This window comes from Trachinotus anak, unplaced genomic scaffold (assembly GCF_046630095.1).
Source record: "Trachinotus anak isolate AG129_WGS33_773 ecotype Australia unplaced genomic scaffold, CSIRO_AGI_Tana_v1 ptg000019l, whole genome shotgun sequence".
Lineage (NCBI taxonomy): Eukaryota > Metazoa > Chordata > Actinopteri > Carangiformes > Carangidae > Trachinotus > Trachinotus anak.
This window is the reverse complement of record NW_027273870.1, coordinates 17487172-17501099: the sequence shown is the minus strand read 5'-3', so window position 1 is coordinate 17501099 and position 13928 is coordinate 17487172. Positions and strand designations below refer to the sequence as shown.

Below are 13928 nucleotides of genomic sequence, written 5' to 3'. Positions count from 1 at the left end.
AGGCTTGCCAAAAGAACGATTTTTTGAAAAGATTTATTCTGTGGGTGTTTGTTATGAACTCCTAACCAATGAGTGAGCCGGCTAACAGTTTTCTGCCTCGAGACAAAAAAGAAAGAAAAATCTGATTGGCTAACTCCATTTTGATGGTTTTAGCTTCATTTCTGAAGCTGCTATAGCTAGCAGCCAGCCCCCTCTGTTGGGAAAAACAAGCACAATGCTAGATGTCTGCTTGTCTGCTCTGCTTCTCGTCTTACTCTCCAGTTCATTTTTAATTCCCAATTCAAAATAAGGGCATTTCTTGGGACATTTCCAGAGACATCTCCAGCCAGGGACTGGCCACCGAAAACGTTCCTTAAAAAATGGGGATGCCCGGTCACCATGGCATTGTAGCTAGGTGCTAGCTTAGGTGATATCAAATTTTGATAGTATAGCTAGCTACTAGGTTTTGGCAGCCCTATGCTTGTATAAGCTGGATATTTAGATTTGTGTGTTAAACAGCTGGCTAATGCAAATTAATTATTAATTAAAATATAAAGCGGTTTATCCCTGTTCTTCTTTGTAGCATCATAACTGAGTCAACCCGGTGATTTTGATGAGACAGGACACTTTTTACTCAAATTGTTGAGCTGATATTACCATTTGTGATGATATAAATATATATATATATATATATATATATATATAACTTTTAAAAAAATGCAAAACAGAAGTATCTTGAGTAGTAATCTTGGACTTTAGGACTTCAGTGTATATATTGAAATGAATCATATATATGTAGATATGTAAATATTGAGCTCAAAGTTACAACACACTAGACTAAGTGGTAATTTAGCATCCTGGGCTGATGTTTTCCCATGCATGGTTTGTTTGTCCGCTGTATGACTCTGGCTCCTGACCCATCCTCTCCTCCAGGCTCCCTGGTGGTTTGTGCAGGCCTGTCCCTCTACTTAAACTATGCACACTAGGCCTGGGGCTGACAGCTGCACCGTCACTGGAAACTTCACAGCTTCGCCCGAAGGCACTTCAAGTGGTCAGTGCCGGCTCGTTGGTGCCTGGTGGCGGTTCAGATGATCTGATAAAGGTTGCTATGTCTTTTCTTTGTGGGAGGGAGTTGTTTCAGGCAGTTGAAGGTTTTCACCTTTTCACCCTCTTTCTTTCTTCATACTTTATTTTTTACATGTATGCATTGTAAGACTGTAAGACGTACACACACAGACTGTAGATAAAAAACCTAAAACATTTAACGCCCTTTTTATGAAAACAAGTCAGATGAAGGTATGAAAGGTGGCAGCAATCTCAGTTAGTGTGTCATATAGAACTCGTGTCCAGATTTAAAGAGACGCTCTCTTGTGGAGACTGTGAACGCAACAGTGCATATGTGACGTGTGGGTGGAGCTGTGGGTTCAGACCTGCTTTACCAGCTCTGACTGTGATCAGGGAGTTGTTACAAAGGATGCCAGCAGTGGAAAACCATCGCATGGAAGAAATACGCTGAAATTGGCCTAAATGAATTATTATTATGATTATTTTATTTTATTTTTTGTTATTATATTGCATCTAAAAAAAACATTTACTTCCTCCAGATTTTAAACCTCTTTTTTTTTTTTTTTTTTTGAGTGAGCTGAATACTTCTGTTTTTGCAGATATCACTTTCTTAATCATGCATGCATATGCCTAAAGCTAAAAGGACTTTTTTTTAAATTTTTTTTATTTCTTTTACATCCTTTGCGAGAGCTGTGGCAATTCTTGACTGCGAGGACGCCTGTTTAATTGCCTTGCTGGAAACAGAGACTGAAATGAGACTGAAGACAGTGCTTCCTTTAATAAACTCACTCTAAAGTTCTCTTTATGGCGTTTCAAAATGTCAGAGTCTAACTTCAGGAACGAAAGCAACTATGGGATCTATTTTACTGAAGCTTTCAATGCATCTGTTTTGGAGCAAATGTTATCAAACGACAGCATCTCGACATGTAGGAACTTCACACTGGACTCACAGGTCGTTGGGGTTGGGGTCTTTCTCTCCGTTTTCATTTTGGTTGCAATTGTTGGGAACATTTTGGTTATCCTGTCTGTGGTGTGCAATAAACATTTGCAGACTGTCACAAACTTCTTCATTGTTAACTTAGCCATGGCGGACCTGCTGCTGAGCATTATTGTGCTGCCCTTCTCCGCATCTTTAGAGGTTCTGGGATGCTGGGTGTTTGGCCGGGTGTTCTGTAACATCTGGGCAGCGGTGGATGTGCTCTGCTGCACCGCATCAATCCTCAGCCTCTGCATCATCTCCATCGACCGGTACATAGGAGTGAAATACTGCCTTAAATACCCGAGCATTATGACAGAGAGGAAGGCGGTAGTTATTTTAGTCCTAGTCTGGGTACTATCCACGGTCATCTCTGTCGGACCGCTCCTGGGATGGAAGGAACCGCCGCCTGTGGACGAGAGCATCTGCAGGATCACGGAGGAGCCGGGCTACGCGCTCTTCTCCTCTCTCTTCTCTTTCTACCTCCCGCTCATGGTCATCCTCATCATGTATTTTAGGGTCTATGTGGTGGCCCGCAGGACTACTAAGAGCCTGGAAGCGGGCGTCAAACGAGAGAGAAACAAGTCGATGGAGGTGGTCCTGCGGATACACTGTCGCAGCGTGCTGGAGGACGCGCGTCCGGCCAGCTCAAAGAGCAGCAAAAACCACCCGTTCCGAAGTTCGCTCTCGGTGCGGCTGATGAAGTTTTCCAGGGAGAAAAAGGCGGCTAAAACCCTCGCCATCGTTGTGGGGATGTTTATCCTGTGCTGGCTGCCCTTTTTCTTCTTTCTGCCAATGGGTATGTCTTATAATTTTATTTTATTTTTTTTTAATAATTTCTCTCCCTTGTGGTCTATCCTCCCTGTCACGCTTGCTTTTCTCAGGAACCTCAAACAATCAGATTCTTAAATATTCTAACACCTTAAATGCCTTCACTAGTGGCCTACTTGAGATTTCGATTCACCTCTTGACTGATAATATAGTAGGTGTAGCTGAATCATTTCCATTAAAATTAGATGTTTTTTTTTAACCAATTGACGTTCAATGTGAATAATTACTAGCCTGTCGTCACTTGAGGTGATTAAACTTTTTCAGTCAATGCAGCTCCTCCACAGAACTGCGTAGATTTCCATAAATATAGGCCTACCGGCTGCAGGAACAGGCCAGTATTACACCAAATAACTTAAAACTTAAATATCAACTGCAAAAACCTGCACAGTAAGATTGGGGCATTACAGAAAAGGGGATATGCTGTATTTCATTTGCTTTTTATTTTAGGAACTATGCCAGGAATTGATCATATTTATGTTATAAAAACAAATCCTTTGGTCAGGAAAGGGCACATCTGCAATGTGACCATTAGCTACTGTGGCTTGTATCATGTCTGTTTTTTTTTTTTTTTTTCTGAGAGCTCTGAGGGCTGGCTGATATACACATTTTTTAAAGAGCAGTCATAGTAGACTGACATTCTTCAGTAATGAGCACTCAAACTAAATGCTCCCAGTAGCCTACCTTGCAAGGATCACGGCTGCTCATTTCAGGTACCAGCTCCTGTGGGATATCTGTTTTAGACTCACACATTAACATGGAATAATGATATACTGTATTTGCTTGTCAAGGGCTTTGTTTCCTGGTTCACATTTGTAGCAGGGAAGGGTCATAGCAAATTCATTACATCAAATTCCACCAGGGAGTCCTGAAAACACAAATTTATGTTACACTCAGTGTAGGTGTTAACGTTGAGTATATCTCTAAAAATAACCCCAGTACTGAAAGGATCATTCTCTAATCAGTGCAGATGGTTGAAAAGCCCCTACAGTGGGGATGACGAAAACAAGTCACGATGGCTACACATCAATCAAACTGAAAAATGCAACACGCATATGAAGGTACACTTACAGAAAGTAACAGTATTTACACACACACGCACACACACACACACACACACTATTGCTGGCCTCATGAATTTTCATTTTTGCATATATTTTAAGTAATTGGTTGTAAAATCCATCATGAACAAATGGCCAGTATCTTATCAGATATAGCACTCAAAGCACTCTTATTCTTGCTGCCCCCTTAAATTTACAGAATCAAATTATTAGAGAAAAGCCTGCAGGGGGAGAGAAGGTGCAAGAAATGAAATGGGTGCTGTTAATCACTTTACTCACTCAATGGGAGTGAAAAGGGCAAGTTTATTTGTATCCAGAAATCGAAGAGGGATGGCTACTCCACCTCTTCTTCTGACTGGAAATGAGTAAAGATATGAATGAGTTTTATACAGACTCACTTTATCTGTTACTACAAATCAATACAATGAGACATTACATTCATTATTTTACATTCATCACCTAAACAATTACTCATATGTACTTGTATTTACACATTGAGACTATTCTGAAACAAAAGTTTGGCGTTGATTATAATAAACACAAATCTTATAATTTTCTGCATTAAGATATTGATCACATGGACTTGACTTTTTGTGATCACATTGTACATCCTGTTCTTTGGAAATGTCAACTAAGATGTCAAAGCTGAGTCCATTACTCTCAGTGTAGTACTACACTGAAAAATCAGTGTCCAAAAGAGGAAACAAAAGGGAACTCTGTCAAAAGAAATAACTATTTTAAGCTCTATCTTAAGTTGTTGTTTTAAATTTATGATTTCTTGTAGATGGTCGAGGACTCTAATTTAAGGGAAAAGGAAATCAGACCATCAAGATCATCTTTGTCATCTTTGTTAAAGCCTAATAAAACTTTTAGGAATTAAAGCTCCTTGATGGAAGCCATCTGCCCAGTTGAATCCCTTCAGACATGCTGTTCTCCAATTTGACCCTGAACATTTTAAGTCCTTGGTGGAAGTAGTTTGAAACATAATGTCCCTGCAGGGATCAATAAAGTATTACTGTGTTGTTTTTATGGATTCATCCCTATGGGGGGTTGCTGTTTTTACATTAAATGACAGATTGATGAGTGTAGAGGAGCCATAACCAACAAGTCCAAGCCCTGCTTATCCACACCTGGTCAGTCAGACGGACTTTGTCTATGTTGGTGCTTTGTAGGAAGACATCATTAATGGGTAACCTTTTGCTGAAAGGCAGACATGTACTTTTACCACCTCTTATGTCACTCATGCCCTTTTTTCTATGATGATGCAAATCTAGACAGAGTTGCCTGACTCATCTGAAACTCTAGTGAGAGTGCCCTAACACCATTTGCTTATATTACAGCACTACACTCATATTTATATTGCCAGAAAGTGATGGAATAAAGAGGAATAGCCTTTGAGAGCTACTTTGAATGCTGTCTCTCTCCCAGTATAATGGATGAAATTCCAAGCCCAACCTATTGCACAGGGAATGTAGAATTAGCATTTTAGCATTAATTATCTGACAAAGTTATAATTGGCTGGTTTTCCTTGAAGTTATCATTTCCTTGCTGACATAAGTCCAACTTTTTGTGACATAAAGGCTTTCTGCAGTCGGTCTTCTCTGTGTTTTGACTGCATATTTTCTATTCTGTAATTAGGGATATTGAAACATTACAGTATAGATGATATAGTTTCACAGTAAACACATAATAGAAAATAATGTCTAACATGTATGTATTGAGATTAATAGCATAGTGAAACCTGGATTCATTTCATTTAATACTAAACACTATGCTTTGGTAGATTGATACTGTTAACTTTGAATATTATATTTGTGGCCTTCAACTCTACAGTTTACATTTGTGTGAGTGTTATGCTTGTTAAACGAGAACTCAAGGTTGTCTCTATGTAAGGGATAAGTCTTGTGATATAATTTTCGTCTTTCTTAGTCAACAAATCCTCTGAAAAGACTAAAACCAACAATAAATTGATAGTGCTAGCACATATTGGCTGTGCAGCAGCCAAAGCCTGATATATCTTATTCCTATGTGCCGTAGACTTACATTGTTGTAAAAGAAAAGCAAGAAAAAAAAACTATTAAGCTGATTTCAGTAAGCCACACAGTTGCACTGGCTGACATCTTATTTCATTACCATGAGCATGGACAGCGTAGTTTGTTTTGAGTCGGTCCCACATACATCCCCGTTTCCAAAAAAAGATGGGACACTGTGTAAAATGTAAATAAAAACAGAATCCAGTGATGTGCAAATCAGTTTAATTGGAAATAGACCAAAGACAACATATCAAATGTTGAAATGCTGAATTTTTTTGAAATGTTATTGTTTTATGAAAACTATATGCTCAATTTGAGTTTGATGCCAGCAACACGTTTCAAAAAAAGTTGGGACGGGGGCATGTTTACCACTATGTTGCATCACCACTTCAACACTGTAAATGTTTGGGAACTGACGAGATCAGTTGCTGGAGTTTTGAAAGTGAAATGTTCCATTCTTGCCTGATACAGGATTTCCACTGTTCAACAGTTCAGGGTCTCCATTACGTATTTTTCATTTCATATTTCATTCATGTGCCAAGTGCTTTCATTGGGTGACAGGTCTGGACTGCAGGCAGGCCAGTTTAATGTCCGGACCCTTCTACTATGGAGCCATGCTGTTATAATACACTCAGACTGTGGTTTGGCATTGTCTTGCTGAAATCTGCAAAGCCATCTCTAAAAAAGACGTTGGCTAGATGGCAGCATATGTTGCTCCAAAGCCTGTATCGTGCAGCATTATTGGTGCCTTCCTGGATGTGCAAGCTGCCCAAGCCATGGGCGCTAATGCACCCCATACCACTCTGTAGCCCGGAGGATGCCGTTTCCATGATTTCCACAAAGACTTTGAAATTCTGATTTGTCAGACCATGGGACAGTTTTCCATTTCACCTCAGACCATCTTAAATGAGCTCAGGCCCAGAGAAGTCAACAATATTTCTGGATCATGTTTAGATGTGTTTGCATGGTAGAGTATCGAGAGCGGCAGACCTACCTTTGCCACAGTGTTTACTATAATTATGGTTATGGCTTGGTTAGGTTTAGGAAAACATCCTGATTTGGGTTAAAATAATTACTTCCTAGACGATCTTTGTTGTCATGGTTTCATTTATAGCAACGTGGTTTAACTTTGTCAAACAGTCATGAATAATAGAAGCAATATAAACTGCTAAGTCCACATGGGGATTGATCCTCCTTTATTGTTCACTGGTCTCCTGTATCAAAGTCATGTGCTGTGTTGACCCATCCATCTACTCCAACCTCCTTCAAGTGTGAACTTTGTCCCTCTATATACTATGTCAACACCCTTTTCCATTTGTTGCTGTCATAATTACTCTGGCCTCTAGATGTCGCCTAATAACAAAATGTTGCTAGGGGTCATAATTACCTCCTGCACAAACGACCTATGGGCAAATTTTTAACAGAAGGAGAATCTCGAAGAAACCAGTGGGCTAAATAGACTAATTCTTTGTTGGTTTTGGTCTCTTCAGGGAATTTGATAATGAAATAATAAAAATTATATCACAGCCTCACACTTTGACCACAACAATATGTCATGGTGAATAAGGCTTAGGCCTACAATAAATGTATAACATAACGCATGTATTCCGTGGACCATAGCTTGGTCCTTGGTGGCCATTGAGGTTGATTTTTAAAAAGCCTAGTGTCAAACATTGACCTTCACACAGAACATTAAATGTCAAGGAGATAATGTTGTAAGCTCTGTAACTGAGGACTGATCAGGACTCTGTCTAATCACACAAAAGAGCCATCACAAAATTCTGTCTGGTCCCCAGACTCCTCGCCAGGCTTCAGTGTGTATTCAAAGCAATCACTTGTTGCTTGACTTTATGATTTGTTCTGGGGTATGAGCTGATGTGAACTTAAAGAAACAAAAAAAAACATCCTCAGAAGGGATTTAAGATGGTAATCATCATGCAGACATCAGACTTAAAAGATAGAAAGGCAATAAAAGAAAAAAAAAAAAAAACCTGTTGTCATGGTGTTGTGGTTGTGCGTCAGAAAGATGAATCATTTGCTGTCTGCCTTTAAGGTGATGTCACTTCAGTGAATCAGTGGAGAGCATCACCTCCTTTAATTACTTTATTCACCTTAATCTTTAGAGATTCAGTCGGAACTGGTTTACAGATGAGTCTTTTAACAGAAATGAAAGTTTAATATAAACTTCACATGCTACTGGACAATTGAATTTCCTATCTATCTATCTATCTATCTATCTATCTATCTATCTATCTAAGCGGCTACACATAAAATACTGTACATGCAGCAGAAAATGTTACAAGTAAGCTAGAGAACTCTATTTCATTATTCAGTTTCTGTCCTCGAGTAAATGGCACAAGCCTCATGTTTTGCATTTGTTAGTGCACAGTATGTTATTGGTAGCTGATGTCAAAACCACATAAAACCATTGCTTTGAAAATTATACACAAGCCATTTCATATATTAACACATTGTACTAACAGAACTGAAATGAAATTGGACTTTTGGGCCCAAGCAGTACAGACTTGATATTAGCACTGTGATATGTTGCCTCTGTGTCCAGGGTCAATGCTGTGTTAAATCTTGGCCTGGGGAGACAAGAACAGCTAGAAAGCAATCGGAAAGAGCAACATTCTATGAATAATAGCATGTCAAACCAAAATTGAAATTGCAAGTATAAGACGTGAGTAAAGCAATGAGAGTCTGGGTTGTTGTTGTTGTATAGTACAGGAAGCAATCAAAAAAAAAAACAAAACAAAAAAAAACCTCAAACCATTTATGTTGTCATTTATGTTAAACTACCATTCTTTAATGGTGTATGCTAGAAAAATAAAATACCTGAAATGATTCTAGTTTTGTTAAGTGTATTTTATAACATTGCTCAATTAATGTCATGAGAAAATGGCTGGTCAATTTTTATACTTCACTATTCTACAAAAGCTGATAAATGTCATGTTTAAAGGTTATCCATGGCAGGATTTTCAATCATACAAACAAAGATGGCGAAGACAGAGTTGGTATAAACCTGTGCATAAGCAAAGGCAGTGTACTGCATGTAGAATTTTCAAACCATCATGAATCAGTCATCAGGTATCTCCCTCAAGCATGGCAAACACCCGACAAGATATTTTCTACGTCATCAGCTCAGAGGAAGCATACACCACAGAAATATTTTAATATCCTTTATGTTGTTAGCAGCCTCATTAATGTGAGGCCAATGGTGAATCAACTGAAATGTCTCATCATCACATATTCTACTCAAGCAAAGGAGTCATAGAAAGACCTGAGGCATCTTCTGTGAATATCCATCTCATTCATAAAAGTCCACAGATTGTCAGAACCTCCTCTGTTCCTATTAATAAACACAACCCAACAGCTACTGCGGCACAATAAATCCTTACATAATTAATGCTGTGAATATCCCACTGTCATAATGCTGAAAAACATATATATAGCATAATAACACAATACAACTGTGCCCACACTTGCACGTTGTTTTTAGTGTATGAGTCAAACAGCAGAGGAGCAGATTCAGGTTTTCCTTTATGATGCTTTCCTATATAATTTTTTATATTATATATTTTAACATTTTTTCTACTTAGTTCCTAAAAGAGATAAACAAAATGATATATACCATTTTGTTGCCAAAAATCATGATCTGTAATTAGCACTTAAATTCTCTGACTGTACCTACATTTTGCTTCAACTGCTGTCCATTTGGGCTACTCACAAATCTTACCTTCTTTGCCACAGGTTCCTTCTTCCCTGCACTGAAGCCATCTGAAACTGTGTTCAAGGTGATCTTTTGGCTGGGCTACTTCAACAGCTGTATCAACCCCATGATCTACCCGTGCTCCAGCAAAGAGTTCCAGAGGGCTTTCACCCGGCTCCTCAGGTGCCAGTGTCACCAAAGACAGAGGGTTCTGCGCCGCTTCTACGACCAGAGGTGGCGGACAGCTGTGAAGGGAAAGACAAGAGATCAGAGAACGGACTATAAGCCTGGCTACATTGTGCATGAATCCCATGGCAGCTCTTTTTTACAGAAGGGTAAGGGGCACTCGCTAGGTTTCAAGAGATGGAGTTTGTTTCCACCCCTACAAAAGTCCTCTGTCCAACTCAAAAAGAAAGTAAGCAATCTGTCAAATAAAATCAAGGGAGGGACAGGAAAAGGTACCACACCTGTAGTGGGCCGGACTGATATAGTGGACACAGTCTCCATGGGGATTTACAACTCCTGTGAGCAGAACAATTATCAGTTCTATGATCTGGCAGACTGCTACGGCCTGAAAGAGACTGACATTTAGAGAGTCATCAGAGAATCTTTTATTTATTTTCAAAGGGCCATATTGGCCCAACATGCAAGAAAGACTAAGATAGGGCATAATTTTGTGTTCACAAATTATCAGAGAATCAAAGCGTGATTAAAGCTATGGACTGAGAATGATGGCTTGACCCCAGCACAAACAGGACTAAAGTTTTATCTCAGTCCCTCATGACCATCATGTTTATTTGGATGAAAATTCTTGTGAACTGTGTAAAGCCATATTTTGGAAGTGGACCCAAAGTAGCCAACTCCTTGGACTTCATTTTACTGCTGTCACTTGGAGCTTGGTGCATTAACATTTCACAGTCCACAACTGACAGGTGTATGCACTTTTGGTAAGACTTTAACATAAGCCAGTGTGATTATTACTGTTACACTTATTTCTTTAAATTTCATATCAGACAGTCTCCATGCCTTTAAGTATTAGCCAGCTGACCCTGTGCGATGACTCCCACTGAATGGTGACTGCTCTGTTAAATGTCCAGCTGTTAGTGTCTTAAGTGCAATTTTTATTGTTGAATGAATTATGATATTTCATGTGCCATTTTTATGTTTTGACAAGGCATTGTAAAGAGGCCAGCTGAGAATAAAGACGCTGCAGTATTTATTATAAAACTTGGAATCATAAGTTAAATTGGTATTGATATGCACACATGTTTGAATAAAAACCCATAACTGATAAATAATATTTAAAGGATATGGTTTAGATGCTCTATATTAAAAGTGCCCTGAGATAACTTTATGATTTGGCGCTATATATAATAAAATTGACTTGACTTCAGATGACGTGAGTCTACTTGGCCCACCTAACTGTAATTTGCTCTGCCAAGTGAGTGCTATTGTGAAATAAATATGCTTTTTTTGTATTTTCTGATGTTATGTTTATGTCAAATGAAAATGAAAATAAAAAGCTGAGGAAACAAATTCAGACAATAACTGTGGTTTTCTGTTAAATTACAGTGAAGTACACCTATAATTTGATTCATGAATTAGAAAAAAAAATATCTGGCCCATCCAGCAGATGTCACTATTGTTTTGGTTGTTTACTTTTTTACTCAGACTGTTGGGAAGTAAAATGGTTTGTTTTTCAATAAAATACCAATGGAGCTGAAGGAAATGATGAATATATCAATGTATCAAGTTGAACAGAGTAGTGAGAATCTGTTGACTGGAAGTCAAATGCAAATCAAGAATTAAGGAATTTAGGAACTCAAAGTGAGAGTAACATGTAAATATATATATATATATATATATATATATATATATATATATATTTATGTAATACAAAGCTGTCTGGTTCTTGACTAGCCTGAGTAAGAGTAAGACTAATTTGCTCTGCACTCTGGGTACTGTGCATCTAAGTGCCTTGCAGGATTAGGTTAGAAGTTAAAAGAAGAGAGAGTGAGGTAATCGCAGCAAATAATATAGCTATAGTTTGAAATTACCAGGGATTCCAGAAACACTTTCCAGTCTCATTGCTCACTTTACAGCAATGTTAAACCACAAACTGAATCATGGTTTCTTCTTTTAGTCAGTTGTCAGCAGATGTGATTGTTTGTTACCATAGAAACACTGGTCTTGGCTCTGTCTGAGATAACCTGTCAAGTTAACTGTTGGTATAATTCTAATACAACTCACCACACTGCTGGCTCACAAAAAAATAGAAATAACTACAATAGCACTGTGAATGGAGTTCTAGCAAGTATTCGTAGGGTGCTTAAATAACACACATTATATAGGATATCTTGTCCAAGATTTGTACATGTTGACATCATATCATTTGCCCTGGATAATACCAACACATCTGTGATAACTCTGTGTGAGCTTGAGTTCATAGCTGTTATTAGCTCAATAGCTGACCTTGTACAATTCAAGGCACATCGAGGTTGTTCCACTTGAGGAGGGGCAGCTCATTTACCCTTCTACTGCAAATATAGACTTGTTTGCAAGTTTGCAAACTCTCACACTGGGAGAGACAAGGGGCCCTATCTCACACCCGGCACAAAGTGCAAAGCAAGTGTCTTTGCTAGTTTCAGACCAGGGCAGTATTCATTTTTGCATCCAGCAGCTACATTGTTTAAATAGCAACTACACTTGCGCCTATCTCAGCACCCATGGGCATATTGGTCCTAAAATGAGGTGTGGTCAGGCACATTGTTTGCACATTGCTATCTTGAGGCAGGGGAAAGCAATTGATTGGCTCCTTAACTATAGTACTGCTGCATACTACAGTATAGATCTCATCGTGCTGTTTCAATACACAATCTGTGTAATAACCTTTTTAAGACTATACAGATTTTATTACTTATTACTTAAGGTGTGTACTTAAGCTGGGGTCATTAATATTTTAATTCTGAAATGTTTATGGGTAAAATCAAGATTGCTGTATATAACAACAACAACAACAATAACAACAATAACAATAACAACAACAACAATAATAATAATAGGTAAAAAGTGAGAGAACACCTTCTAGGTTCAGTCAGTCCTGTCTTAGACTACAATGTTTTCATGAGCACATTCAAAACAAAGCTGCATTTCATATTTCCATTTATATGAAAAGACCAAGCATCAAGAATGTTTAGAAAAGTGACACTGCCATATGATTAGACATCAATAACAATAATGGGAGAAGGGTTGGTAGATTGTGACACATGATACTTGTGTTTCCTACTTATCTCAAGTATTGATAGCTCTGACAGATACATAGTCCTCTTGCTACAAAGTACTTATTATTGGCCCTCTGACTACCTCTCATATTGGAATTTTCTCATGTTCAGTAGCACAAAAAATTGAAAAATAAAGTTAAACAAAATATTCATGCTGGGAGTGTAAATCATTGTTACACCACGAACAATTAAATGATAATAAACATAACTAAGTCAAATAAGTACATAAGTAAAATTGGAGTAAAATATGCTTAAGTTTAACAGTAATTTTTTGAACATGTTTCAGGGCTGCAGGATGTTTTGGACATATCAGTTTAATTTTTGTATGTTTAATTTATATATGCTTAGTTTTCATCTTATTTTCATCTCAAGAAGCAGATTTGGATGGATGCACTTAAAATATTATACATTCAACTTAATCTAGCAGGAGCACACAGAGGGTGTGAACTAGTAAAACTAGCAAACCAGACAGTAAAATTACACAGATTGCCAGTGTAAATAGAATGAGAGGCACAGTCAAATGTATGCTTTGCCTTCCATTTTATTTGACTTCACTTCACATCTTACACACTTACCTTCAAAACTGTGTGCCTTCATCCTAATCTGTAGGTTACGCCAGGGTGCCTTTGCCTTTTTGTCCTGCAATCACAAGATCTTGTTCTGTTGTTTAGCCTGACCTCAACTGTTTTTGATCCTTTGGAAAGGGTTCCACATCATTTATTTATTATTTTTTTTAAGTAATGGCACTGAAAACATGTGTGCAAATCAACAATCCAAATGTAAATGGAAGCATTGCTCCACCACCAAAATAAAACACAGAATCAGAAGGTGGTATTGCTCCCAAACTGAGAGAGATCAATATAAAGACAGACAACAAAGAAATCAAAGTTAGTAATTTTATCTGACAGTGTTGGTGGTCGGACAATATTTGATGACAAGGTCAAAAAGAGATAGAGGCATTCAACCACTATGAACCATTAGAGTAGATGTAGA

At 38.1% G+C, this 13928-nt stretch overlaps 1 protein-coding gene across 1 annotated transcript; it reads left to right on the top strand.

The window, feature by feature from the left end:
• The first annotated feature begins 758 nt into the window (after nt 1–758).
• On the top strand, nt 759–11288 carry adra1d (adrenoceptor alpha 1D). Its single transcript, XM_071505243.1, has 2 exons — nt 759–2819; nt 9696–11288. Exons 1-2 carry the CDS (start codon nt 1862–1864, stop codon nt 10244–10246), a joined length of 1509 nt encoding a protein of 502 aa, XP_071361344.1. The 5' UTR covers nt 759–1861; the 3' UTR covers nt 10247–11288.
• Nucleotides 11289–13928: the final 2640 nt, after the last annotated feature.